General features: G+C 43.1%; 3 protein-coding genes, 1 long non-coding RNA gene and 1 pseudogene across 4 annotated transcripts; 3 read left to right on the top strand and 2 right to left on the bottom strand.

Annotated features, from left to right (window-relative positions):
• The first annotated feature begins 1,251 nt into the window (after positions 1-1,251).
• Positions 1,252-5,760, top strand: LOC123129263 (nicotinamide adenine dinucleotide transporter 1, chloroplastic). Its single transcript, XM_044549499.1, has 9 exons — positions 1,252-1,704; positions 1,809-1,904; positions 3,769-3,875; positions 3,967-4,015; positions 4,119-4,228; positions 4,543-4,640; positions 4,751-4,839; positions 4,967-5,061; positions 5,188-5,760. The coding sequence occupies exons 1-9, from the start codon at positions 1,569-1,571 to the stop codon at positions 5,437-5,439; spliced, it is 1,032 nt and encodes a 343-aa protein (XP_044405434.1). The 5' UTR covers positions 1,252-1,568; the 3' UTR covers positions 5,440-5,760.
• Positions 5,761-6,868: 1,108 nt separating this feature from the next.
• Positions 6,869-7,936, bottom strand: LOC123129273 (uncharacterized). The gene is made up of 3 exons (XM_044549504.1): positions 7,797-7,936; positions 7,626-7,681; positions 6,869-7,524 (listed from the first exon to the last, which is right to left on the bottom strand). The coding sequence occupies exons 1-3, from the start codon at positions 7,882-7,884 to the stop codon at positions 7,075-7,077; spliced, it is 594 nt and encodes a 197-aa protein (XP_044405439.1). The 5' UTR covers positions 7,885-7,936; the 3' UTR covers positions 6,869-7,074.
• A 1,013-nt stretch (positions 7,937-8,949) lies between these two features.
• On the bottom strand, positions 8,950-11,895 carry LOC123129251 (pentatricopeptide repeat-containing protein At1g80880, mitochondrial). Its single transcript, XM_044549492.1, has 2 exons — positions 11,306-11,895; positions 8,950-10,065 (listed from the first exon to the last, which is right to left on the bottom strand). The coding sequence occupies exons 1-2, from the start codon at positions 11,830-11,832 to the stop codon at positions 9,036-9,038; spliced, it is 1,557 nt and encodes a 518-aa protein (XP_044405427.1). The 5' UTR covers positions 11,833-11,895; the 3' UTR covers positions 8,950-9,035.
• Positions 11,896-13,249: 1,354 nt separating this feature from the next.
• On the top strand, positions 13,250-15,705 carry LOC123078818 (uncharacterized; annotated as a pseudogene).
• Positions 15,706-21,191: 5,486 nt separating this feature from the next.
• LOC123092226 (uncharacterized) lies at positions 21,192-23,397 on the top strand. Its single transcript, XR_006444403.1, has 3 exons — positions 21,192-21,907; positions 22,429-22,490; positions 22,739-23,397. It is a non-coding gene; the product is annotated as an uncharacterized lncRNA (long non-coding RNA).
• The last annotated feature ends 2,647 nt before the right edge of the window (positions 23,398-26,044 follow it).

Here is a 26,044-nt window from a genome sequence, read left to right as displayed (position 1 = left end):
TTGAAATCTGGTTTGAAATGGATGCGGCTACGGTTGGATGACCGGCTTTCGCATCCGTGTTCGAGGACTGATCCCCTTGTCTGTGGACGGATACGACGTCCGGTCTAGGTTCAGTGCGGGAAATGCCCTAGCTAGCTACTCCCTCCGTTCCAAAATAGATGACCCAACTTTGTACTAAAGTTAGTATAAAGTTGAGTCATCTATTTTGGAACGGAGGGAGTAGTAGAAAAAAAGAGTCGCTTGTGTGAGTTGTGATTTTCCTTTTTATATTTTCATTTCATTATGTACTTTTAATGAATGAGAGGCATGACTTTGTTTTGTTTGCTTGGCGGGATGAAATGTGCCGATAATACCAGCTTCTGTTTTGTCTGCCGGACTGGATGAAAGTCATGAAACGTGCCTATCGTATGAACTTGGATATAGAGAACATATGCAGATTGATAAGCATGAATATACCCGGCAAAGGAAAAAAAAAAGGATAAGCATGGAGAGTGCTTCTTTTCTTCCCCCCTGTCGATGGGCATCAAAGGAAAAGGCTAGCGTAGAACCAAAATGTTTGTGTGGCCCGAGGGAGGCGGCGCGAGGTCCCACGAACCCATCACGGCCGTTCGGTCAGTCCCGCCTCTCCGCGACGGATGGCCAGCGTCGCGCCACGCCACCAGTAAGCGGCGACCGGACATCGCCGTGGACCCAGCCGCCGGCAACGCTCAGCTACCGCATGCGCGTCCGCTGTCCATGGCACAGGGCCATTGCTACGCTGGGCCCATAAGACGGTGACGTGGCAGCGGATGGGCTTGAACGGGAGACGTACGTGGCCTTGTCTCGCGAAAAGCCGAAGCAGCACAGGAGTAAACGAACAAGTTCTCTGAAAATAAAAATATTAACAAGCGAACAAGTTTCATTTCACTAAAAAAAATGGTTAAACGAACAAGTGCTACACGGGACGCACACGATTGTTCCCAAAAATGCGGGGCTAGTACCAATGACACTTGGGTCCCACCACACCATTTGAGTCCGCCTGGGCCCGCGGGCCAGCCACAGCAGCGGCACGTGCCCGCCGGCGTCGAGAATCCAGGGCAACGTGTTCATGCAAGGAAAGAACCAACCCCGTCCATTCGAGTAGTACATGACATGCGGGCCCAACCGAACAACCTAGGCCCACACGTCAGTGTGCGAGGACCTCGCTTACGGGCCCCGCTCCACCCACCGGGGCCCGCCCGGGCAGGGGCATGTTCACCTCCGCCTCGCCTCGCCTCGCCTCGCCTGCAGGAGGGAGGAGGATATCATACGAGAGCGCAAGCGGACGAGCTGCGGAGGAAGGAATAGAGCAGCTTACGAGTTCCCCGTCCCTCCCTGCGCCCATCCCCGCTCCCGCTCGCCCAGATCCCAAACCACAACCCTAGGCCCCACCTCCGCCCCCGTTCGCCCCGCCCGCCCTACGCACGCCGGCGACCCCGCCGCCGATGTGATCAGGCCAGGCGCCGCCGTCGTTGACGCTCTAGCGCCGCGCTTCTGTTGCCTGAGGGGGAGGCGCCGCACCGCTGGCGCAGATCGGGGAGGCGCGCGACATGCCGGGGGACGTCGCGACCTCGCCGGCGACGGCGTCGGGGCCGCCGGCCGCCGCGTCCTCTTCGCACCACCACCACCATCCCGCCACCTCCGCCCGCAGCGCCCTCTCCAACGCCGTCGCGGGCGCCTCCGCCGGTAATTTGTGGCGACAGCTCTCTCCATTTCGCTCTACTGGTCTGTTCGGTTTGGGGGTGTATGCCTATGGGAAGTAATTACTGCATTTGGGGGCTTGTGCGCAGGTGTGATAGCGGCGACCTTCGTGTGCCCGCTCGATGTGATCAAGACGAGGTTCCAGGTGCACGGCTGGCCCAAGCTAGCCCCTGGCACAGCTGGAGGTGAGCATTTCTTCAGATGAACTATCGCAGTCTTTGCTTCAGTTTACGGCCACAGTGTTAGAGCACTACATGAACCTACTTTCGGTACAAAGTTTTGATGCTGGGCTTGAATGTATTCACTGGTGAGAGCAGAGTGTCTGCATGGAGGGGATGTCATGTAGTATTAGTTTGTGGTGTCTTTTCACCAGTCCAAAAGTTAGGGAGTTGAGAGAGAATCCTTTTCAGCAATAGAATACACATCTGATTGTAAATGTTATAATGGTTTGAATCGCTTGTTGGATCAGTTATGTCATCCTTGGCCTTCTTACAGGTTCGTCTCTTGCGTAATCGTCACTTGTTAAAATTACTTGAATCATATGGGAGGCATCACGTGGTGATCTGAGATTGCGTGACCTATGGGATCTTGCATGTTGAGTCGAAAGGGATATGCATAATGCATGTATTTGTTCTTGCATGTGAAAAGCATGGACAACACGCATGAACAACCAGCTGTACATGTGGCCGCTATCTGCTGATAGGTTGCTTTAGTGCTGAATATGTTTGTGTTGGTATTCAGTGATTGCCAGGTAAAACAAATGCTTGGGAGATCAATCTAGGCTTAGCTGTCCTACCCCGAGCTCTTTTCCAATCTCCCACGATTTCGTTGCGCAATCCTTCAATGTCATCTAGTTTCTTTTTTCTCTCATGAGTCACGAATCTACTGCCAATCTGGTTGTGCTTTGCCCCTTAATAAGTCTTCTCATTAGGGATTAAGGAAGATCTCACTAGCAAATAAGTTTAAATTCCAGTATTACTTTGATTTTGAACAATACTGAAGAACAACAATTTCTTGTCCTGTAAGCAGTGGACTTCGAAGTCTTTCTGACAAAATGGAACGACATGTTCTAGATGCCATCTGCCAAAAAATATAAGTTGTTTGCTAAAAGGGAAATAAGGAAAGAATGTAAATAATAGCAATTGAAGAGACCCCGCTGCCATCTGCCCTCTTCAGTAGAATCAGTTGAAAATGTCTCCTCTGAGGGTTTGGATGTGCAGAAGGTTCCAAAGATGCAGCTAATTACAGGAGAATATCGTGAAAGAAGAATGGTGAAGGCTGCATTATCGGAAAACATCTGGACGCGTAAGAACATGAAAGATGGTCTGTGGGTGGCTGAGTGGGTGTAACTGATCTCATCTACGTGTTTTTGTGTAATGTGTGGAGTTCCTTTGCACGGTTGCACCTAGTTACACTGTATGCTCCCATTCCACACCCAATATGTATTGGCTATTTTTCTTGGCAGCGCCTTCTAAAAATATGCATTGGCTATTTTAGATGGGAATAGGTTATCTATGAGAAGACCAGATCGTAATAATATTTTTCTTGGAGACTATGAACCCTAGTTGTGCACAGAACACTAGATCGTAATAATATTTCTAAGCCTGATGTTCCAGGGATTATTAGAGATGTGCTGAGCTTACAATTACATTTTAGAACTTATGCTCATGCATGTGGTGAATGGAAATAAAATAAAATGTTTTTCACTTCAAGTACGCTGCGGTGATGCTTTTGGGCATAGCTCTGCCCAATGATACTCCAGGAGAAAGCCATCTGCAAATCCCATGCATGTGGAGAAAGTGATGTGTGCATGGATGATGTCCATTCTTAATGCTCATTACTATTGACTTTGCATCTAGAAATCTGATTATTAGCACACATCATGTGCATACAAATGTGTGCTGGGCTTCCGTTAGACCGTTATGTCCTGCTGTACCAACATATTGTTATTGCTTATATTTTAGGATGGCTTAGAGCTGAGGTTTATTACATCACATCAGTTCTCTCTTCTATCTTTTTTGACAGGATTCTCTGTTATATATTGACTAGGTAGTGTCATCATTGGGAGCTTAGAACAGATTGCTAGACGGGAAGGCTTTCGGGGATTGTATCGTGGTCTTTCCCCGACTATTCTGGCGCTTTTGCCTAACTGGGCAGTGAGTATTTGCCCTTTTTTCTAACAACAATCACTGTTATGTTTTTCTTCCATGCTGTTGTAGAGCTAACCGTTCCTGTATGAATGGGCAGGTCTACTTTACTGTATACGAGCAGCTTAAAAGCATGCTTGCTTCCAGCGGTTAGTGCTTTAACCTTCCAATGGTATTGTTTTGTGATGTTGTAACCTTCCATAGGATCATGTCATATCAGTTCTCAAGTCATACCTTACATTAATATTGTAGAAGGGAGCCATCAACTCTCTCTAGGGGCAAATGTTATGGCTGCATCATGTGCTGGAGCTGCAACTACAATAGCAACAAATCCACTTTGGGTTGTCAAGACAAGATTTCAGGTATGATATGATTCATGCCTTGTCCTGAGCAGTATTAGAGATGATACAACATAACTGTAGTTAGAAATTTCTGTTCCTGAAATACTTCATTCGCCAATAAGTATGCGATTGTTCAAAATGTCTGGGCAATTTTGCACGTAATTAAATACATCCAGCTTGCAAAGGAACCATCTTTAGCTAGCATGCTTTTGAATATGGTAAACTTTTTGGGTCTCTTGTATTCAGTGGTCATACCTAGCATTATATTCCAAGAAATATGATCCCAGTAGATACCAGGATTCCTGTCAACAACAGCTTTCTGTTTTGTTTTGTAGACCCAAGGAGTAAGAGCTGGTGCGATGGTCCCATACAAAGGCACGGTTGCTGCATTGACGAGAATAGCACATGAGGAAGGCATCCGTGGACTATACAGGTAACTTTTGACGGAATGATGGAAACCTATTGTGAACAACTTTTAGCCATGCTGGTGACTCAAGATTTCTATGTTTTGATATGCTTGCTGATTTTTTTTTATTCCAAAAGTGGACTTGTCCCTGCCTTGGCTGGTATCACTCATGTTGCCATTCAGTTCCCTGTATACGAGAAGATAAAAGCTTACCTGGCTGAGCGAGGTATTACTCTCAGCAAATGTTTTCCACAGAGAAATGTTTCTGGATGATCATGGCTGCTAAATTTGAAGAGGCCATATTGGATGGCCTGCTTAGTAGTTCTGCGTATGACAGCATCTTGTTTTCACAGATAACACTACCGTTGAAGCATTAAGCTTTGGTGACGTCGCTGTTGCTTCATCTCTGGCAAAACTAGCTGCGTCAACCTTAACATATCCTCATGAGGTATTAAGTCAATCCTCTGCAATTATGATCTACTGTACTCTTGTTACTTGTTAAATGAATATACTCTCAATATTTTTAGTTTGGTTATATATCTCAGACTATTTTCACTCCTGATAATAATTACAGGTTGTTCGATCAAGGTTGCAAGAGCAGGGAGCACACTCTGAGGCGAGATACAGAGGGGTAATAGACTGTGTTAGAAAGGTTTATCATGCAGAGGGTGTAGCTGGGTTCTACCGTGGATGCGCCACAAATCTGTTGCGGACAACTCCTGCTGCAGTTATAACATTCACCAGCTTCGAGATGATTCACAGGTTCCTTCTCAATCTAGGCCCTCCTGAACCTGAACAACATCATCCCCATCCGCTGAAGCATTGACTGTACCACTCCTGTGTCCTATCCCTGCTGTCATCTGACAAGTTGAAATCCAGTAACTATCAAACGACGCCATTTACCTTTGAGGGCTCTCACAGCAAAGATTTTGGTATCGCAACAAGTAGCTGTCATTCAAAGCTCAAACCATAGTGTAGGACAGGAATTAGTACTTGTGTATGTATGAATTAGTCTTGATAGCACGCAGTGTGGAGGTATACGGGGTGTGGGGGAACAGTGATATTGGTCGGTGTGTTGTCTGATGATGATGAAAAGAAAAGAATTCTATTGTTGGTACACGAATAATTGCCCTAACCTTTTTTTTTACTTCGGGAGATCTGTGATCGTGTACATTATCTTGGAGCACTTTACTGGATTTGGTGCTACTTATGGTTCTTGAGATTTCGAGCTTGACCAGGACAAAAGGTTTAAACTGGTTGACATATCTGGTGCATATGTGGAGTTAGTGTAAAATTTCCCTTTTCACTAACTTAGAAGTATCCAAATGACTAAACAGAAATTGGTGGGTATGTTTTATGTCTTACTCGCTCTGTCCCATAATATAAGATCGTTTTGCAAGCTAAAACAGTTTGCAAAACTGATCTTATATTATGAGATGGAGGGAGCACAATACTTGCTGAAATAGTATATTGTTTGGGCACCATCTCAGCAAGTGATAGTCCCTTTTTGCGCTCTGAAAATACAATTGACATTTTTGCGGAGATTTAGATCATCTTGCCCGCTTCTGTTAATTGTTTTGAAAATCCTTAGAAACTCTGAAGCTAAGTGGAAATGGTACATCTTCATATAAGCTGCTTACCATTTAAGTGCACCATACCTGAGTTTTGCGGTTCTGTTTGGGCGTTTTCTGTTCTGGTGGTGGAATAAAAAGGTGTTTGGTGCATCTTTATCTGAATTTTGCTGTTCTAGAAAATGGATTGTATGATTTGCTTTAAAGGTACCTGTAGGATGCGAAAACTATCTTCATATTTAGAGGATTTTCTCTTTCATTTGCTTCTCAGTGACAAGCATGTACATGTTGAATATTAATTCTACTACCTCTGTAACTTTTTATAAGACGTTTGTAGAGTCCATGACAGATTGACAGTGTCAAAAAACGTCTTATATTAAGTTTATATAGAGGGAGTACTTTTTAGTGAAGCACCCGAAGTCTAAACGCACTTTGCTACAAATTCTTGCGGCACGTCTGTTCAGCATTCTTTTCTTTTTTCGTTTTTTGCGAGGGTCTATTCAGCAGTCCACATGTAGTTCTAGCATTTTTGTTCCACACGTGATGGCATTCCAATTCTGTTTTTTCCTACTCTTGAGTGAATTGAACATTTTTGTTCAGCAGTCTACTGCGAAATTCTCGCGTCAGAAAAAGGGCTTGGTGCAAATGAACATTTTTAGAGGATTTTTGTTTGCTAGGTAAATCTCAGTCATGAAGATACCCTTGTTTTTATAAGATCAAAGTACTCTTGTTTTAGCTCTTCCTTGCCTTGTGAGAGAATACCATGCGCCGGTGCATCGTGCAAAAATAAGAAGGGAGAATTACAATATGCGGAGTATATATCATGGTATAACTCAACCTGAAACCAATATCATTACAAATACTACTAGTACACGTAAGATCAGTATCGCTCATACGGCAAGAAGCAGTGCCGACGTGGAGACAAGGAAGAAGGCGAGGATGAGCGTCTGCACCGCGCTGCCGCCGGTGGCGCCGGAGCAGTAGTTGCCAAACGCGCCGCCCGGGTACTCGTACCGCCGGTCGCCGCCCTCCTCGCCGTACCCTAGCGCGCCGTGGTAGCCGTACCCGTACTCGTCGCCGCACTCCCTGCGCTCACGTATGTCGAAGGTTCCTCTATCCGGCGTGTAGCTGCAGCCGCTGCCGAGCGCCCGCTTCACGGCCAGCAGCGAGGCGCCGTTGGAGAACCTGAAGCCGTCGTGGGCGACCTCCTCCACGCAGCGCAGCGCCATCTCCGTCTCGGCGAGGCAGGCCCCGCCGCAGTACTCGTCCACGCTCTCCCGCCCCACGTGGAACGCCCCCTCCACGCCCAGCCGAAGCTCCTCCGCGCACTCGTTGTACACCTTCCAAGTTTTTTTCGGTCCACAGACGACATTATCAACACCATGCCACACATCGAATTGAACTAACTATATATTGCATCCATCATGGCTTACAATCTTACATTGTGGTCGTCGAAGCAGTGGCACGCCCTCTCGAAGATCTCCAGGGCAACTTTGCCTGCAACCATGGAGAAAAAGGAGCTCCAAATCAAGCGGGACTTGAGAGTTGAGACTGATTTTTCAAAATTTGACGGTGAAAATAGAAACAAGAAATAAAATGGATATATACTCACTGGAGAAGCAGCCTGGGAGCAGGGCGCAAATGGCAACGGCCAGGGCCAAGCAGCCAATGGTTCGAGAGGGGTGAGGAGACATTGCCATTGCCCACGGAAGGTGCGCTGAGCAGAGCAGATATGTTTTACGCCGGTGCCGTCGTCTCTGATCGTTTACATCCGGGGTGTGTGTTGATTGACTATATATACGGGGTTAATTTCCTGCCTTGCCCTTCCATTACTCCATCCAAAGGACGGTCAATTGTTCACTCTTTGCTACGTTTGCCCACAAGAAATGCTCACGGTCTAACTTTCTGCAATGTTTATGTTTTTGGCGAAGATTTGAAAAGAATTTCTTTTTTTTAACGAATATTTCGACTCCTCTAGATGCACTTTCTCAAGGTGCACACCACCAACAGTTTCTATTATATTAGTAGTAAAACATTTCACCGGCACTAAAGTTTCATCTCAGCTTTAGATATGCACAGGGGAAAAAACAAGAGGTGCATGCGGGAACAAGTTTGCGTTTGCTACTCTAACCTGACCTCCTGTCTTTGCAGGCCTCCCAACTTTTGCCAATTCTGCCCGCCGGGCAAACCAAATCTTTGTCCAAGTGCTGTCTTGCACGATAACATTTTGTCACTTGTTACGCGAGCTGGAACTGTGTAGCTTTTGCCGATTCTGAAGCCAACCACTGCAAATATCCAAGAGCCTACTTGCTCATCTCGTAAAACGTACTATGCTTTTCATGTGACCAACTTAATCTTCGCAAAATAACAAAAATGTATTAAATCACTAAATGGCTCTGCCTATTTTTACCGATTTGTTTAGTTGATCGCTGTAATCAAGGACCCTCTAACAGGATTTCTTACATGGGAATAAAATCCCAGTTCCTCTGCTTACTGCAATACCTGTAATTCTGGGAAGCCATAGATATGAAATGATCACACATTATATAACATGTTTAAAACGCAGAACACTAAGAACCATGACCCATGGCAATCATAGGAGCTTTTGACGCTACATCATGTACATTTTTCGAAACTCGGCCCCTGAGGAAAATCCCTCGAGAGCGAATCATTTCAGAAGAAGCAACTCGGGCGAGAACTTTAGCGGTTTCATGTTCGTTAGTTAGGAGGATTCAGGAGCAACTTGTTAACTGAACACACATACCTCACAATCACATTTGTTTGCATTTACCATTTTGTCGTACAAAAGAAGCACTAGAAGCGTGCTTAACTGTTAACAGTGACACATGTATTATGGAATTCTTGTCCGTCTTGTAGAATGTTTGATACGCTGTGGGATAAGATTGTATTTGCCTGCTCCTCTCCAGTGGTCTCTGTTGGCCAACAGAAAAGTTTTGAATTCCTTATCAAGTATTGGGTCCGAAGCAAAACCATTTCCCTTCATCTCATCATAATACTCTAAAGCTCGTGGTATACATCCATGTTTAATCAAACCTTGGACCACTGCCATGTAGTGTGCATAACCAGGCCTAATGTCGTATCTTCGCATTTCAGTCCACACCCTCAGAGCATTCCCAGACTCATTCAATTGGATAAACTTATCAATGAGCATGAGAAATGTGTCACTGTTAGGGCCACAGCCATCTTCTTTCATTTTCTTCAGTAGCTGCAGTGTTTCGTCAATGCCTTCCTGTTTCAAAAATGCATGGTACGTCAAAATGGTTGGAACAATGCCCTTCATTGTCATGTCTTCCAGTACCTCCCGTGCTTCCTCAAGCTTGCAACTTTCACAAAGTGGAACTATGATACTGTTGTATGTCTCAACATCCAGTTGGAGACCTTCATCCACAATTTTACTGAGAACATTTCTTGCATCCTTCATGCAATTCTCTCTTGTCAGAACATAAATAAGTTGGTTATAGACACCAATACCAGGAGTCCAACCCCTCTTCTTCATCTCATCGTAAACCCTCAGAGTATCAAAAAGGTTCCCTACCTTTGAGAAACAACAGACCATGAGAGCATAAGACGTACCATCAGGAGTAATGCAGCAATTTGACATTTCTCGCCAAACCCTCTTTACTTCAGCCACATCGGTGAAGATATTACACCAACCATCAAGTATTATATTGAAACCTTCGGCCGTGAGTGGGAAAAATTTCCTTCTTGCAAGAAGCAACTCTTCAGCATCTTCTATGTTTTTACTTCTGCAAAGAGCACGAAGAAGGGAATAGAATACAGATTGGTCCACTTCCACTTTAAACCTCTCCATCACATCAAAGGTCTTGACTGCTTTCTTCACTTCATTGGCAGCTGCATACCTGAGATTTCATAAAGAAATCCTTACAATGAAAGAAGCATGGGACACAAATAGTAGCAGTAACTAGTGTACTACAATGGCAACGGCTGCTTTTCACTTTGGTCTTCACATTACAAAAGCAAAATACAGTTATGATGTCAAAAGTGATCGGATAATGTAAGAGGAGCCCCATAGCAGTGCTAGTAAATAGATTCAGATGTAGGGAATTATATGTTCCATCCAACACATCAATTACACTAAAAGTGAGAATATAGGATTTATGACAGCAACAACACCAAACTCAATAATCCAGATGCTAAGTTTAGCACTCCTGAAACTTCAAACATCAACACAACAAGTAACTTAACCAAAGTAAATTGAACCAAGCACTCACACAATACATGTCAATCATCACTCACTATACTATCATCATCACATGGCTAAAAGATTGGAATATTCCTATGAAGACGAGCCATAAAGCTTCTTATGTCAACAACAGTTTTACAAGCAGGCAATCACTTTTTTAGCTCTCAAAATAACTTAAGCACCTATAGCTCAAGCACCCCCCCCCCCTTTCTATGACCACAATAGAAGCAATGCACATGGCATAACAAAATATGTCGAATGTCACAAAAGTTATTCAGCAGAATGTTGTGTTCACTGTTCACTCCTACAGTCAGTACTTTTCCCCTGTTTACCTGAAACCCAATCTAAAGCACTGGATCATTGCAGAAAACTCACCAGTGTGACCATAATCCTTTACTTGTTCTCAGAGTTATGTGTCCACTTCACTAACACACCAGTGTTTGTATCGGTGCAATGCAATTTTGCTATGATGTATTTTATTGCAAATCTACTGAGATTTCTAGTATGCCATAAGTAAGTGCTTCCTTTACTCTGTTGCTGGTCATATACCTAGTCCCTTTGCTCACATTCACTGCAATACCACTCCAAGAAACCAAACCAACTGAAACCAAACCACTCAAAATGGGTTTACAAACATTATTTATTAGGGGAATTTATGTCTTCTAATAATATGAGTCACTTACATTTGGCAAGAGAGAATTCTAAACTGAGTGGCAAATCCTTAAACCGCAATACACGGAGATAAATTCTAAATTTTGCCTACATTTATAGAGCCATAGCCAATGGAACAGAGTTCTACAAGAGCACTATCATAAAGTACTAGTACTATGCTGGTCGAATGCTTGATTACACCTAATATCATGAAATGGTGAAAGATTATGAGCATACGACCTTACCTCTCCATCAAGATGACCATGGCACGGCGGGTCAGCACCCCACGGCGCTGCATCCGCCGCACGGCCGCCCACGCGAGGTCGAACCGCCCAGCCCTCCCCGCAGACCATATGGCCAGGTGCCACGCCTCCGCCGGCAGGGACCCTGCCCCCTCAGCGCCGGACGTGGCGCTGCACTCGTCGCCCCAGCGAAGCGCGAGCGCTACTGCCTCCGGGTCGCGGCGCAGTTCCCACAGCGCGCGGACGAGGGAGGGGGAGGACGGCGATGGGCCAGAAGAGGAGGAAAGTAGGAGGGAGAGGGCGTCCTTCGGGGAAGACGCGACGGAGGAGGCGTGGGAGATGCGACGGAGGAAGGAGGTGAGCTCGCCGTCGTCGTCGGGGGCAGGGGGGATAGGGTGACCGTACTCGATGTCGCTTTGGTCGGAGGAGGAGTGGATGGTGGAGAGGCTAACGTGGCGGGAGGGAAGGAGGGGGAAACGGTGGGGGAGGAGGAGGTGGCGGCGGAGGGCGGCGGCGAGCAGCTGCGCCATGGGAGAGGCCAGCGAGCGCTACGGGCGAGTCGCCTACAGAGGCGCGCCAACATGGGCCGGCGGCCCAGTAGGACGATCGGCCCGGTTTTTCCTGAGTTTTGTGCATTTCGTTTCGTGCGGTTTTCGTTGGTTATTACAGGGACCATGGTTGTGTTTCGATTTTTTTTATTTTCTGTTTTTTCCTGCTTCTTTTTTAATGGGGTTTTCTTCTTATATTCATTTTCATCATGTTTACTTTTTTTTACTCTTTCTAGTTTTTCATCTTTATATTTCCCCTTTTTCTTTTCCTCTTTTTTCTTCTTTTCCCTTACTAATTTCTGGTTTTCTTTCCACTTAAAAATTTCATGGAAAATCTTAGGAACATTTTTTTAACTTCTTTATTTTACGTCTTTTCGCATTTCTTTCCCAGTCCTTTCCCGGTGTTGTAGCTTTAATTTATTTTTTTAGTGCAGAGTGGCGCCGCCACAGTAGAGGCTACTATTTGGGATGGGAGCAGTGTATTGGGAAAGAAGTTCACATATTACTTGAGGTTTTGCAAATCGACTACTTAACCCCTCAACTGTAAGGGCCTATTTGGGCCGTAGGGATTTAAAAACGTAGAAATAGGGGGAAAGCGTAGGGTTAAGGTGTCATTCGTAGGTAGGGGCATGCGGGCCTCTTCGTTTGTTGCTATTGTGTCATTCGTAGGCCGGGATTTGATCTCGTGTTGTTGGTTTGAACTTTGGTTGGTGTCGTTAGGTTTTATATCTATGAAGTTGGGCATATACCTTTCGTAAAAAAACATATGTTTGATTGTGCACTTGTCAACAATATAAGGTCGCTTTGATCAATGTCTACTTTTGTTGTCGTTCGTCGATCTCTTGATTACCACTTAAATTAGGAGAACAATGTCATGCTGATCATTTGTGATCCCGTAGCGTAGGACGAGCATCTTGCGAGTATCATAAAGAAAAGAGAAAAATTCACTGTAGGTCACAAAACTTGAGCTGGTTGACACTTTAGTATCACTACTTCAAAATACCCGAACTACAGTCCATATACTTGCGCAGAGGGTTCACTTTGGTTCGTATATACGAATTTAGCTACGTATTCGCTGACTTGGCCGAGTCAGCTGTTGCCAGCTAGGCTTTGACCGCCACCTGTGTAGCACCTGGTCGGGGGTGGGGGGTGGGGGGTTAATACTAGTAGTTTGGTTTATTTTTTGCAAATGCGTGAACACCTGGTCGTACCTGGTTGGAACGACCGCGCACCTGGTCGGTCGCACCTGGTCGCTCCCTTATCCCCTCGCTCTCCGCTTCCTCTTCCCCGAACCCTAGCCAAATCCCGTCCCCGCTGCCACAGCCATTGTCGACGTCGTCGCCCTCCGCCGTCGCAGCCATTGCCGACGCCCTCCTCCGCCTCCTCTGTCTCCTCCTTCATGTCGTCTTCCAGCTCCATCCGCTCTGCGTTGCGTGGCCGCTCCGTTGCTGTACCACTGATCGGGTGCTCGGATTGCGGCGAGCAGGTGAGGTTCTACCGATCTAGCACCGATGAGCACGATGGATGGATCTTCTACAAGTGCGTGAACCACCATGTAAGTGCCAGTTCAGTAGATCACTGATTCATGCTGTGTCAACTCACTATAGTAATGAAGCAGAGCACTGATTAAATTGGTCTTTAGGTTGCAAAATCAGTTGGTTAATGTAGTAGTTTAGACTGTCCTTGTATGCAAAATTATTACAGTAGCTCATGGTCAGTTGAGACTAATTAATACAATAGTTGGTTAACTAGGTTGCTTTCATTCACTCTGTAATTTTGTGGAGTTGGTTAACTAGTTGGTTAACATGGTTAACTAATTTTGCCACTGATTAATCAGGTCACTTGTGATTTCTGGCACTGGGAGCTTGAATATGTGCAGCATCTGGTTGAAACAAGGCGTCTGGTTGGTGATGCTGCTGTAGATGCAATTGGTGCAGCTGAGGACAAAGGGAAGAGCTTGAGAGGTAGAGGACTGAATCAATGGCAGGCAGAGGCATAACTAGAAGGGTCATGGCTGGGAGAGGCATGGCTGGAAGAGCTAATTATGCCAGCTCCAACGAGAATAAGTATGCTACCAAGCAGCAAATAGCTATGCTTTTAGGATTAGGCAGAGAGATTTTGATGCTGCTAAAGCTGATGATTGCTTTTGTTATAGTGCTTTGTGTGATGCGTTTCACCTTAATTATGAAGAAGTGAAGTGTTGTTAATTGAGTATGTGCAGTTGTTCTAAACTGAGCATACTAAAATGGTTGCTTTTGTTTGCTCAGTATGAAGTCTTGGTTGTAATGCTTGTTGTAATGGATAATATGTCAGTAATGTGAAGTCTGCTTGACCTAATTGCTTTGAAATGCTTGACCTAATTGCTTTGAAATTACTGACAGCTGTATTTCATGTCAGAAGTGTAGTTAAACTAATTCTGACAGAAGTTTACCTAATTCAAATTCTGTCAAATTGAATTTAGTTTGCAGTTCACTGAATTTTTATAGTTAACTGAATTTAGTTTGCAGTTCACTAAATTTTTATAGTTAACTGAATTTAGTTTGCAAAGTTAACTGAATCGTACTTAACCTCATTGCTTTCAAATTACTGATAGAAATTCCTGTCACAACTGAACTAACTTATTATAACTAATTGCTATCACAACTGAACTAAGTTATTATAACAAAGCTAACACAAATGAACTCAAAAGCAAGCATGTACTTGCACCTGCTGCAAACACCCACCCATCAACTTGCACTCTACATGTAGCTTTGGTCCACCACCAGTCCACCACCACTACCACCAGACCCCCTTCTTCTTCCTCATCTTTCATCTTCAATTTCGTGCACCACCAGATCCCTTCTCTCCTCTGTCCAATAGCACAAACAGATCCCCTTCTCATCTTCAGCTAGCAGCAACCATGGTGTCCTGGGATGATCTTCCCAGTTCTTCTGAAGATGACTCTGTGACCAGCAAGGTTAGTGTGCTCTCTTAATTGAACACCCAGTCTAGGGTTTCTCAGCTAGGGTTTCTCTCTCAATTGATTCCAAATGTCTCTCGTTTGTTTAGCCACCTGCCACAATATCCTGTGAGGAATGGAGTGGCTTGGCTATATATCTGCCTAGCTTTAGATGTGGGCATGGATCTTTGTGTGAGAAGCATGTGGCATTTGAATCTGTTGATACTAGCAGAAGGTTTCTAGCTTGTGCACAGAAGGTTAGTATTTTTTTTGCATTTGACACTGTTAAACAGGAAGTGATTTGTAGTATGTTTTAAGTTCCATCATCATGCACAGAAATGAATACTGGCAGTTAACTGAATCTCTTATTTGTATGTTCTAAATTGTTAGGAGGTACCTAAATGCAGATATGTTGAGTGGGTTGACCCTGAGTTGCCTGATGCTCTGAAGATGAGCCTAGCTAGTATATGGACCATGTATGAAGAGGAGAAAAACAGAGGCTCAGACAGAATGTTATGAGTGCTGAAGAAAACTTGAAGGTTCTTGAAGAGAAGAAGAAGATGGAGAATGAGTTGAAGCATTTCAAGCTTGATTTTGCTAAGATGGTGGCTGAGAAGGAGCAGGCAATGAGCCAATTAGGCAGCACACAACTTGCTCTGACTGATCTAAAGGAAGAACTTGAGAAGAAGAAGATGACAGACAAGTCAGTGACCAACATTCATCAGGTCTTCAGGGTTAAAGCAGAGAAAGAGAGGGACCAAGTAGTGCAGGACAGGGACCAAGTGATTCAAGAGAGGGATGATTTGAAGCATGAGAAAAGGAAGCTTGAGTACATGATTGGTGACCTATTCAAACACAAAGAGGCCACCAGGGAGAAGATAATGAAGCTGAATGCCATGCTAAATGAATTGGATTGAATTTGTGTCACTGTAAAAAATGACTTTGTATCTTTCCTACAATGTGTACTTTCTGGCAAATGAACATGAACCTACTCCTGGATTTGTGTCATTTGTACTTTCTATCAATTGAAGCTAACTGTTAGTGTTTTTATCTTGGAAAGATTTGCTGCTTTCTATGACTGAATTTGTATGCCTGAATTTGTATTGCTGAATTTGCTGCAAACTGAACATATATACCAAATTTTGATTAAACAAAAAAATAATTAAAAATCACACAAAAAAAGTTTTGCTTGGGTCTTGAACCCAGGACCTATGGTGTGAGGCACTGCGTGCAATGCCAATGTGATAAGAATGATGCTTTGCTCAAGTGTTACTTGACAACCTACTTATTCTGCTTCCATTCCCCTCCCTGTTAACTGAATGCTTGCAATTAACTAAATTTTAACACTTGTCTGAATTAACCCACACAAATGAGATAACTGAATTTTTACAGTCTGCTGAAATTGGTTTGAAAAGATAACACTGAATTCTAACAGCTAACCTACTTGTCTGAATTTAGTTATCTGACAAAGTTCATTGCAGACAAATTTCAGTTAAGACAGCATTCAGTGAAGACAAAGTTCAGTTAAGACACTTTTTCTTTTGGATTGTTGCCTTATATAGCAACAAGACACTTTTGGATTGTTGCCTTATATTGCAACAAGACAGTTTTGGGTTGTTGCCTTATATAGCTACAAGACTGCATGAACAACATCAACAGATAACATAAAACAACAAGACATAGTTCAACTGCCACTTATATAGCATCAACATAGTTAAACTGCCAACATAGATCATCTGGCACTTATGTGCTTCATATACAAGCACACCTGACAAAATACACTATTTTTTAACTTATATGCTGAAAATATGTATATTTCAGCATACCTAACTACTGCCTGCAACTTCTTCATCTTCTTCAGTTCTTCAGCTTCCGGATGCGCTCCGAGTGGCGAATTGTCGGTGTCAAAACCGGCGGATCTCGGGTAGGGGGTCCTGAACTGTGCGTCTAAGGCTAATGGTAACAGGAGGCGGGGGACACAATGTTTACCCAGGTTCGGGCCCTCTAGATGGAGGTAATACCCTACTTCCTAATTGATTGATCTTGATGATATGAGTATTGCAAGAGTTGATCTACCACAAGATCGTAGAGGCTAAACCCTAGAAGCTAGCCTATGATTATGATTGTTATTGTCCCATGGACTAAACCCTCCGGTTTATATAGACACCAGAGGGGGCTAGGGTTACACAGAGTCGGTTACAGAGAAGGAGATCTACATATCTGAATTGCCAAGCTTGCCTTCCACGAAAAGGAGAGTCCTGATAACCCACAAGTGTAGGGGATCACAACAACTTTCGAGGGTAAAGTACAACCCAAATTTATTGATTCGACACAAGGGGAGCCGAAGAATATTCTTGAGTATTAGCAGTTGAGTTGTCAATTCAACCACACCTGAATAACTTAGTATCTGCAGCAAAGTGTTTAGTAGCAAAAGTGGTATGATAATAAAGGTAACGGTAGCAAAAGTAAAGGTAAATGTTTTTGGGTTTTTGTAGTAGTTGTAACAGTAGCAACGGAAAAGTAAATAAGCGAAGAACAATATATGAAAAGCTCGTAGGCAATGGATCAGTGATGGATAATTATGCCGGATGTGATTCCTCATGCAATAGTTATAACATAGGGTGATATAGAACTAGCTCCAATTCATCAATGCAATGTAGGCATGTATTCCGTAAATAGTCATACGTGCTTATGGAAAAGAACTTGTATGACGTCTTTTGTCCTACCCTCCCGTTGCAGCGGGGTCCTTACATAAGCTAAGGGATATTAAGGCCTCCTTTTAATAGAGAGCCGGACCAAAGCAGTAATACATAGTGAATACATGAACTCCTCAAACTACGGTCATCACCGAGAAGTATCCCGATTATTGTCACTTCGGGGTTGTCGGATAATGACACATAATAGGTGACTGTAGACTTGCAAGATAGGATCAAGAACACACATATATTCATGAAAACATAATAGGTTCAGATCTGAAATCATGGCACTCGGGCCCTAGTGACAAGCATTAAGCATAGCAAAGTCATAGCAACATCAATCTCAGAATATAGTGGATAATAGGGATCAAACCCCAACAAAACTAACTTGATTACATGGTAAATCTCATCCAACCCATCACCGTCCAACAAGCCTACGATGGAATTACTCACGCACGATGGTGAGCATCATGAAATTGGTGATGGAGGATGGTTGATGATGACGACGGCGACGAATCCCCCTTTCCGGAGCCTCGAACGGACTCTAGATCAGCCCTCCCGAGAGAGATTAGGGCTTGGCGGCGGCTCCGTATTGTAAAACGCGATAAAACTTTCTCTCTGATTTTTTTCTCCCCGAGAAGGAATATATGGAGTTGGAGTTGAGGTCGGAGGAGGTCCAGGGGACCCACGAGATAGGAGGCCGTGCCCTAGGGGGGCCCCCTGTCTCGTGGATAGGCTGTGGGCCCCCTGGCATTAATTCTTTCACCAAAAATTCTTATTAATTCCAAAAAGTGCCTCCGTGGATTTCCAGGACATTCCAAGAACTTTTCTTTTCTACACATAAAACAACATCATGGTAGTTTTGCTGAAAACAGTGTCAGTCCGGGTTAGTTTCATTCAAATCATGCAAGTTAGAGTCCAAAACAAGGGCAAAAGTGTTTGGAAAAGTAGATACGTTGGATACGTATCAACTCCCCCAAGCTTAAACCTTTGCTTGTCCTTAAGCAATTCAGTTGATAAACTGAAAGTGATAAATAAAAACTTTTACAAACTCTGTTTGCTCTTGTTGTAACATGAAAAGCCAGGATTCAGGTTTCAGCAAATATTATGAACTAACCATGCTCACAATAACACGTAGCTCTCACAATTACTCATATCAATAACATAATCAGTTAGCGAGCCATAATAATAAAACTTGGATGACAACACTTTCTCAAAATAATCATAACATGATATAAAAAAATGGTATCTCGCTAGCCCTTTCGGAGACCGCAAAACATAAATGCAGAGCACCTTTAAAGATCAAGGACTGACTAAACATTGTAATTCATGGTAAAAGAGATCCAGTCAAGTCATACCCAATATAAACCAGTAATAATGAATGCAAATGACAGTGTGCTCTCCAGCGGGTGCTTTTAATAAGAAGGGTGATGACTCAACATAAAAGTAAATAGATAGGCCCTTCGCAGAGGGAAGTAGGGATTTGTAGAGGTGCCAGAGCTCGATTTGAAAATAGAGATTGAATAACATTTTGGGCGGCATACTTTTGCTGTCACTGCAACAACTATGAGATGGCTGTATCTTCCATACTACATGCATTATAGGCAGTTCCCAAACAGAATGGTAAAGGTTTATACCCCCCAACCACCAACAAGCATCAATCCATGGCTTGCTCGAAACAACGAGTGCCTCCAACATACAACATCCCTGGGGGAGTTTTGTTTAATTATTTTGATTTGCTTTGATCTTTTTGGATCATGGGACTGGGCATCCCGGTTACCGGCCCTTTCTCGTGAATGAGGAGCAGAGTCCACTCCTCATGAGAATAACCCACCTAGCATGGAAGATATAGGCAACCCTAGTTGTAACATGAGCTGCTCGAGCATACAAAACAGAATTTCATTTGAAGGTTTGGAGTTTGGCACATACAAATTTACTTGGAACGGCAGGTAAATACCGCATATAGGTAGGCATAGTGGACTCATATGGAACAACTTTGGGGCTTAAGGAGTTTGGATGCACAAGAAGTATTCCCGCTTAGTACAGGTGAAGGCTAGCAAAAGACTGGGAAGCGACCAACTGGGAGAGCGACAACAGTCGTAAGCATGCATTAAAATTAATTCACACCGAGTACAAGCATGAGTAGGATATAATCCACCATGAACATAAATATAGTGAAGGCTATGTTGATTTGATTCAACTACATGCGTGAACATGTGCCAAGTCGAGTCACTTAACACATTCAAAGGAGGATACCATCCCATCATACCACATCATAATCATTCTAATAGCATGTTGGCACGCAAGGTAAACCATTATAACTCATAGCTAATCAAGCTTGGCACAAGTAACTATAATCTCTATATGTCATTGCAAATATGTTTACTTCATAATAGCTGACTCAGGAACGATGAATCATCATATTTACAAAAACAAGAGAGGTCGAGTTCATACCAGCTTTTCTCATCCCAATAAGTCCATCATATATCGTCATTATTGCCTTTCACTCGCACGATCGAACGATGTGTATAATAATAAGAGTGCACGTGCATTGGACTAAGATGGAATCTGCAAGCATTCAACTCAAGAGAGAAGACAAGTAATATGGGCTCTAAATTAAATAAACAATCATGCATATAGGAGCCACTAAACATTTTCAATATGGTCTTCTCGACCCCCAAAAGAAAGGAAAGAAAATAAAACTATTTACACAGGAAAGCTCCCAACAAGTAACGAGAAATCTTTTTGGGTTTTCATTTTAATTCCTACTACAGGCAAGGAAATTAAACTAATTTTTTTTTTTTGGTTTTTCTCAAGGTTTTTCAAACACACAAGAAGAAAACTAGAAAAAGAAATTTAAACTAGCATGGATAATACAATGAAAGAGTATGAGCACCGACGACTAGTGTGTGAACATGAATGTAAAGTCGGTGAGAAATACGTACTCCCCCAAGCTTAGGCTTTTGGCCTAAGTTGGTTTAATACCAATGACTGCCTGACTGATATCCATAAGTGAAATTGGGGTAGTACTGAGATGCAAAGGCGACCGCCTCCCGAGCAGCAGTGTGTTGGCGAGCTGCCTCCATTCCCCTCTCATATTCAGTTGCCTCTTCCCTGGTGAAAACATATCTTCCTTTTGCCTGATAATCAAAAAGGTAGGGAGCAGGAAGAGTAACAGGGACGACGTTGCGTCTGTCATAGATTAGTCGATAATGGAGGAATTGTTCATTCCTCTCAAGAAAATGATGATCGAACATAGCTTCTTTATCCAAATAAATAGGAGGTACAATCATATCCCCCTCTCGTGGAGCTATATTAAGAAAATTAGCCACACGGGTTGCATAAATTCCTCCAAAGAAATCTCCCCTTCTACTATTATTCTGCAACCTACATGCAACTATTTCCCCCAAGTTATTTAGAAACATTATAACCGAGCACTCTAGGAGGTCTCCTACGCTATCACACTCATGAGCCATCAGATTTTGTACTGTGAACGTCGTTGGCCGTCCGATTCACTCTCATTCCCGTCATCTCGCAAAAGTCACTGCAATTCTGGGCCAGGTGTCGAAAGGGATGCTACTCCGGTAGCATTTTCAAGGCTTGTGGCTGACCGGGCTCGTAGTGGGCTCATGTTTGCAGCCCATCTCGTAGTGAACCAATGACCCCTTTTCCTCCTTCCCCTTGCTGGCGAAGCGGAAGCACTCCTCTCGATCCTTCATGGTGGCGGCGGTGGCACCCCTCCAATACCTACTCCATCCAACCACACTGATCTCGAATCAGCTAAAAGAAACGCGAACGACACGATGCGTTCACCATCTTCCCTCTTCCCGCACCTCCTTCGCCTCCTCCAGTGGAGGGATCACGTGTGCGAGATCCCCCGGGGTCCTTTGAGGGCGTGGTGACGGCGCTCTATTCCGTCCACCAGGGACGCTGGGGTGGGCAGTGGGGCGGCGGTGCAGAGTGGCGGTGGCTGCAGTACGGGTGAGATGGGCCGGCGACCGGACGGGAGGATCACTTGGGCGCCATTGTGCAGTTGAAAGAAAAAACAGTGGTCGGGCTACCTTCCGTCTGATTGGATTCGATCCAAAATTAGTTTTTCTTTTGAAGCTATGAGTAGGTGTGTTTGGAATTGGAAACACATCTCGTGATTACTTGATTTTTTTCATCTAATTTGGCTTGTTTGCGTGCTTCAGTGACTATATGATTCGTTGCTTGGTGGAGACCACCATTGCAGTTGTGCACAACACGAACGGCGTTCTGGTTCTCATCCATGGGGCTGCGGCCAGAGGGGAGCTCCTCGCAGGATGTGGTGACAACTGAAATAAATTGCATTGGTTCGTGTTGTGGACAGTGAAGAAAAAGAAACTACATGTTTTACTGGTTGAGGTTGCTGTTTACTTGTTCGACGGAATGCCAAACACAGGTGATGGCCTGTTTGTGTTTTTTTCCTGAACTTCATTTGTAGAAATTGCAGAAAAAATGAGTATAATTGTTGAGCAGTCCATCGACTCATTTGTTTCCAAAAGGAGAGCAAGAAAATTTCTAAAAGAAATGACATTGTCGAAGCGGTATATAGACTGCAAAGTTGCAGAGATAGATTTTTTTTACCTTGAGCACCTCATATTATTTCTATAACTACATAAGGTATTACTCCCATCTTATCAAAAGTTACAACTCGCTTATTGCACTTGCGTAAAGATTTACATTCATAATTTTTTGCTTGACGTGTCGTAAGTTTTACTTGGTATTGTGTGCTTGTATTGTGGCATCTTGAGCATTTCAAGTAGCAACACTTCATGTTTGTAGTTTCGAAGACATCTCATGTTTGCTCGTATTATTACTGTTTTTCATGTTTTCGTTAATTGAATTCCATGTGTTTTAGTTAGTAGACTTGCATCTGTATACAAAAAATAGACCTTAAATGTTCGCCCCGGCTAATTCCAGGTTCCTGGATCTGCCACTATCCTGCACCAGCTGACATACCCAGCGACCTCACGATCCCACAGGTATTACACCCCCATTTCTCACTCAACGGCTCCTCCCAATAGTTTTGTCACATGTGCTTCAGTTGCAACAATTGAATTGCCATTTGATATGTAATGCTTGGCACTCCATATAAACTGATTTTATGTAGTTTTCTGTTGAGCAACCAGTGCATGAGGATGCGAGCAAAATAAGGAATATGTACAAACACTATTTGAATATTAATTTTTGGTGGAAAGGTCTAATGATAGTTGACTTTCCTGGTTTGCAGAGCATAAAATGTTCTAAAGAAAATGCATATGGTGCAAGTTATCGGTGTTGCATCCTTCTGCCACCTTCAGGGTGCTTTTTGTCAGAGGAAACAAGAGTTAGGTTTGTTATCACGGAGTTATCTATCAGCGTTAATATTTTTTACTACACTTGTCCTTACTAATACTATTATTTATCTGGAAGCTAATTAGTCCTAATAAGGCTAATATCTAATCAAAGCTTCAACCTTACCTAAGAAAGATATAGTAGGATTTGGACCTAAATTACAAGTTGGAAGAGACTCAAACTCTAAATAGATTGCTCAAGACCATTGGGCATTGATGGGCGAGAAATGGCACAGTATGTAGATATAAAGAATGCTAAAAAGAGCTCTGCCATCTTCTATGTACAAATTGGTAAAGTTCTTATATTTTATCCGAGTTCCTATTTTCTTATGTTTGGTGTCTTCAAATTTTCCACCTATCTGTTCTTGGTTAGGTCAGACCATATGCTTCTCACGGTATGCCCACTCGACGTCCCTCCAATCCAAATCAAATTAGCACATATGCTCATTATTTTGCCAAATCCATTTTTATACTTTGTAACCCCTTTAAATTTTTTCATGTGGGTCATAGGTACTGATTGAAGTACTTGTTATTTAAAAAAAGCATGTGTGAATCATCTTATTTCAGCAAAGTTTAGGGTTACTTAGTTCATATTTCCATTTTGTAACTTTTGTCGATGTGTATTTATAGCAATACCTATCATTCTATTATCAAAATGGACGGGCGCGGCAACGCGCGCCATCATGGTCTAGTAACCTTTATAACCTGACACAACACTCTTGAGGACACAAAGATTAGGGGCACACATGTGACATACCTCGTCCTTACCGTTAATGCATCTACCAATAAAGAGAGCAAAGTAATGTAAAGCAGGAAAATGAATGCTCCCTATGGTAGCTTGTGCTATGTCCCTAGATTCTCCCGCAGTAATACTAGCAAGAAAATCTCTAAATTCAGATTTGCGAGGATCATTGATATTACCCCACTGAGGGAGTTTGCAAGAAGTTGTGAAATCCTCTAAATCCATGGTGTAGGATGTATCATAAATATCAAACATGACACTAGGAGAATTACGCGCAGAAATATATTCGAACCTCCGCACAAAGGAATCGGTCAATTGATAATATTGAGGACACTTATCTTGTAAGAAGTCCTCCAGCTCTGCATTACGCACATATGCGTCAAATTCCTCCTTGAAGCCTGCTTCGACCATAAAATCATCGGATGGCCACTCACAAGCCCGTACATTTGCGTCCCTTGGCAAATTAATATCTTGTTCAGTATAGCAATTCTTGGCCCTTTCTTTGCTGAGGAACCTCCTTGGTACATTCTTCTAAGCATATTTATTTTTCTGAAAATTTCTGAAATTTTAGTAACTTCAAAATAGAAGTGAATAAAACTAAACAAGATTGATAGCAACTACTCCTACAAGTGCCTAGAGCCTATATCATGCATTGGAATTGCTTGGGACCTCAGAAATTTAACATGCAAGCTCAAGAACATGGTCACCTAAGCAGCAAAGATTTGCAATGATTAAAGCAGTAGAACAAAAACTAATTGGACCAATGGAGGAGTCACATACCAAGCAACAATCTCCCAAAGCAGTTTTGTGAATGGAGCTTTGAGCTAAGAGATCGAAAATCGCAGCAAAACAAGCTAGAACTCGTGCTTGAGCTGGTTGGGGATTTTTTTAGGTAGAAGATGAAGTGTGTGGGTGCTGGCATAAGTGGAGGGGAGCCACCAGGGGCCCATGAGACAGGGGGGCGCACCCTACAGGGGGGCGCGCCTTCCTCTCTCGTGGCCTGGTGCTTGCTCCTCCTGCAGTGTTTTCAGTGCCTAAAATCCTCAAATATTTCAGAAAAAATCATACTAAATTTGCAGGGCATTTGGAGCACTTTTATTTTCGGACTATTTTTTTAATGCACGGATAATTCAGGAAACAGACGGATAATACTATTTTTGCTTTATTTATTCTAAATAACAAAAAGTAAAAGGAGGGTACAGAAGGTTGTGCCTTCTAGTTTCGTCCATCTCGTGATCATCAAAATGAACCCACTAACAAGGTTGATCAAGTCTTGTTAACAAACTCATTCCGAATAACACGGAACCGGAGAAATTTTGAATAACACTAAGTTACCTCAACAGGGATATGAAAATCCCCAACAATAAGAATATCGTATTTTTTTCTTGACAGTAGGGAGAGGAAATTCAAAACCTCCAAAAATGATAGTTGGAACTTTTTCAATAGAATTGATGCTATGAACTTGAGATTGTTTCCTCGGGAAGTGTACCGTATGCTCATTACCATTAACATGAAAAGTGACATTGCCTTTGTTGCAATCAATAACAGCCCCTGCAATATTAAGAAAAGGTCTACCAAGGATAATAGACATACTATCGTCCTCGGGAATATCAAGAATAACAAAGTTCGTTAAGATAGTGACATTTGCAACCACAACAGGCACATCCTCACAAATACCGACAGGTATAGCAGTTGATTTATCAGCCATTTGCAAAGATATTTCAGTAGGTGTTAACTTATTCAATTCAAGTCTACGATATAAAGAGAGAGGCATAACACTAACACCGGCTCCAAGATCACATAAAGCAGTTCTAACACAATTTCTTTTAATGGAGCATGGTATAGTTGGAACACCCAGATCTCCAGGTTTCTTTGGTATTCCACCCTTAAAAGTGTAATTAGCAAGCATGGTGGAAATTTCAGCTTCTGGTATCTTTCTTTTATTTGTGACGATATCCTTCATATACTTAGCATAAGGATTTACTTTAAGCATATCAGTTAAGCGCATATGTAAGAAAATAGGTCTAATCATTTCAGCAAAGCGCTCAAAATCCTCATCATCCTTTGACTTGGATGGTTTAGGAGGAAAGGGCATGGGTTTCTGAACCCATGGTTCTCTTTCTTTATCATGCTTCCTAGCAACAAAATCTCTCTTATCATAACGTTGATTCTTTGATTGTGGGTTATCAAGGTCAACAGTAGGTTCAATCTCTACATCATTATCTTTGCTAGGTTGAGCATCAACATGAACATTATCATTAACATTATCACTAGGTTCATGTTCATCGCCTGATTGTGTTTCAGCATCAAAGATAGAAATATCATTGGGATTCTCAGGTGTGTCTACAGTAGGTTCACTAGAAGCATGCAAGGTTCTATCATCTTTCTTCTTCTTCTTTTTAGAAGAACTAGGTGCCTCTAAATTATTTCTCTGAGAATCTTGCTCGATTCTCTTAGGGTG

Source organism: Triticum aestivum, chromosome 1B, assembly GCF_018294505.1.
Source record: "Triticum aestivum cultivar Chinese Spring chromosome 1B, IWGSC CS RefSeq v2.1, whole genome shotgun sequence".
In the NCBI taxonomy this organism is placed as follows: domain Eukaryota; kingdom Viridiplantae; phylum Streptophyta; class Magnoliopsida; order Poales; family Poaceae; genus Triticum; species Triticum aestivum.
The sequence above is the reverse complement of the archived record's forward strand: the minus strand, read 5'-3'. Positions and strand labels throughout refer to the sequence as shown.

What these genes read in the sequence shown, in the direction of transcription:
- LOC123129273 (XM_044549504.1), bottom strand. Translation starts at nt 7,884, where the DNA reads ATGGCAATGTCTCCTCACCCCTCTCGAACCATTGGCTGCTTGGCCCTG. An exon ending in GCTCCCAGGCTGCTTCTCCA is followed by an intron (nt 7,682 to 7,796) that starts GTGAGTATATAT and finishes CCATGGTTGCAG; the next exon opens with GCAAAGTTGCCCTGGAGATC. An exon ending in ACTGCTTCGACGACCACAAT is followed by an intron (nt 7,525 to 7,625) that starts GTAAGATTGTAA and finishes AAAACTTGGAAG; the next exon opens with GTGTACAACGAGTGCGCGGA.
- LOC123129251 (XM_044549492.1), bottom strand. Translation starts at nt 11,832, where the DNA reads ATGGCGCAGCTGCTCGCCGCCGCCCTCCGCCGCCACCTCCTCCTCCCC. An exon ending in ATGGTCATCTTGATGGAGAG is followed by an intron (nt 10,066 to 11,305) that starts GTAAGGTCGTAT and finishes ATGAAATCTCAG; the next exon opens with GTATGCAGCTGCCAATGAAG.
- LOC123129263 (XM_044549499.1), top strand. Translation starts at nt 1,569, where the DNA reads ATGCCGGGGGACGTCGCGACCTCGCCGGCGACGGCGTCGGGGCCGCCG. An exon ending in AGCTTACCTGGCTGAGCGAG is followed by an intron (nt 4,840 to 4,966) that starts GTATTACTCTCA and finishes TTGTTTTCACAG; the next exon opens with ATAACACTACCGTTGAAGCA. An exon ending in CCTTAACATATCCTCATGAG is followed by an intron (nt 5,062 to 5,187) that starts GTATTAAGTCAA and finishes TAATAATTACAG; the next exon opens with GTTGTTCGATCAAGGTTGCA.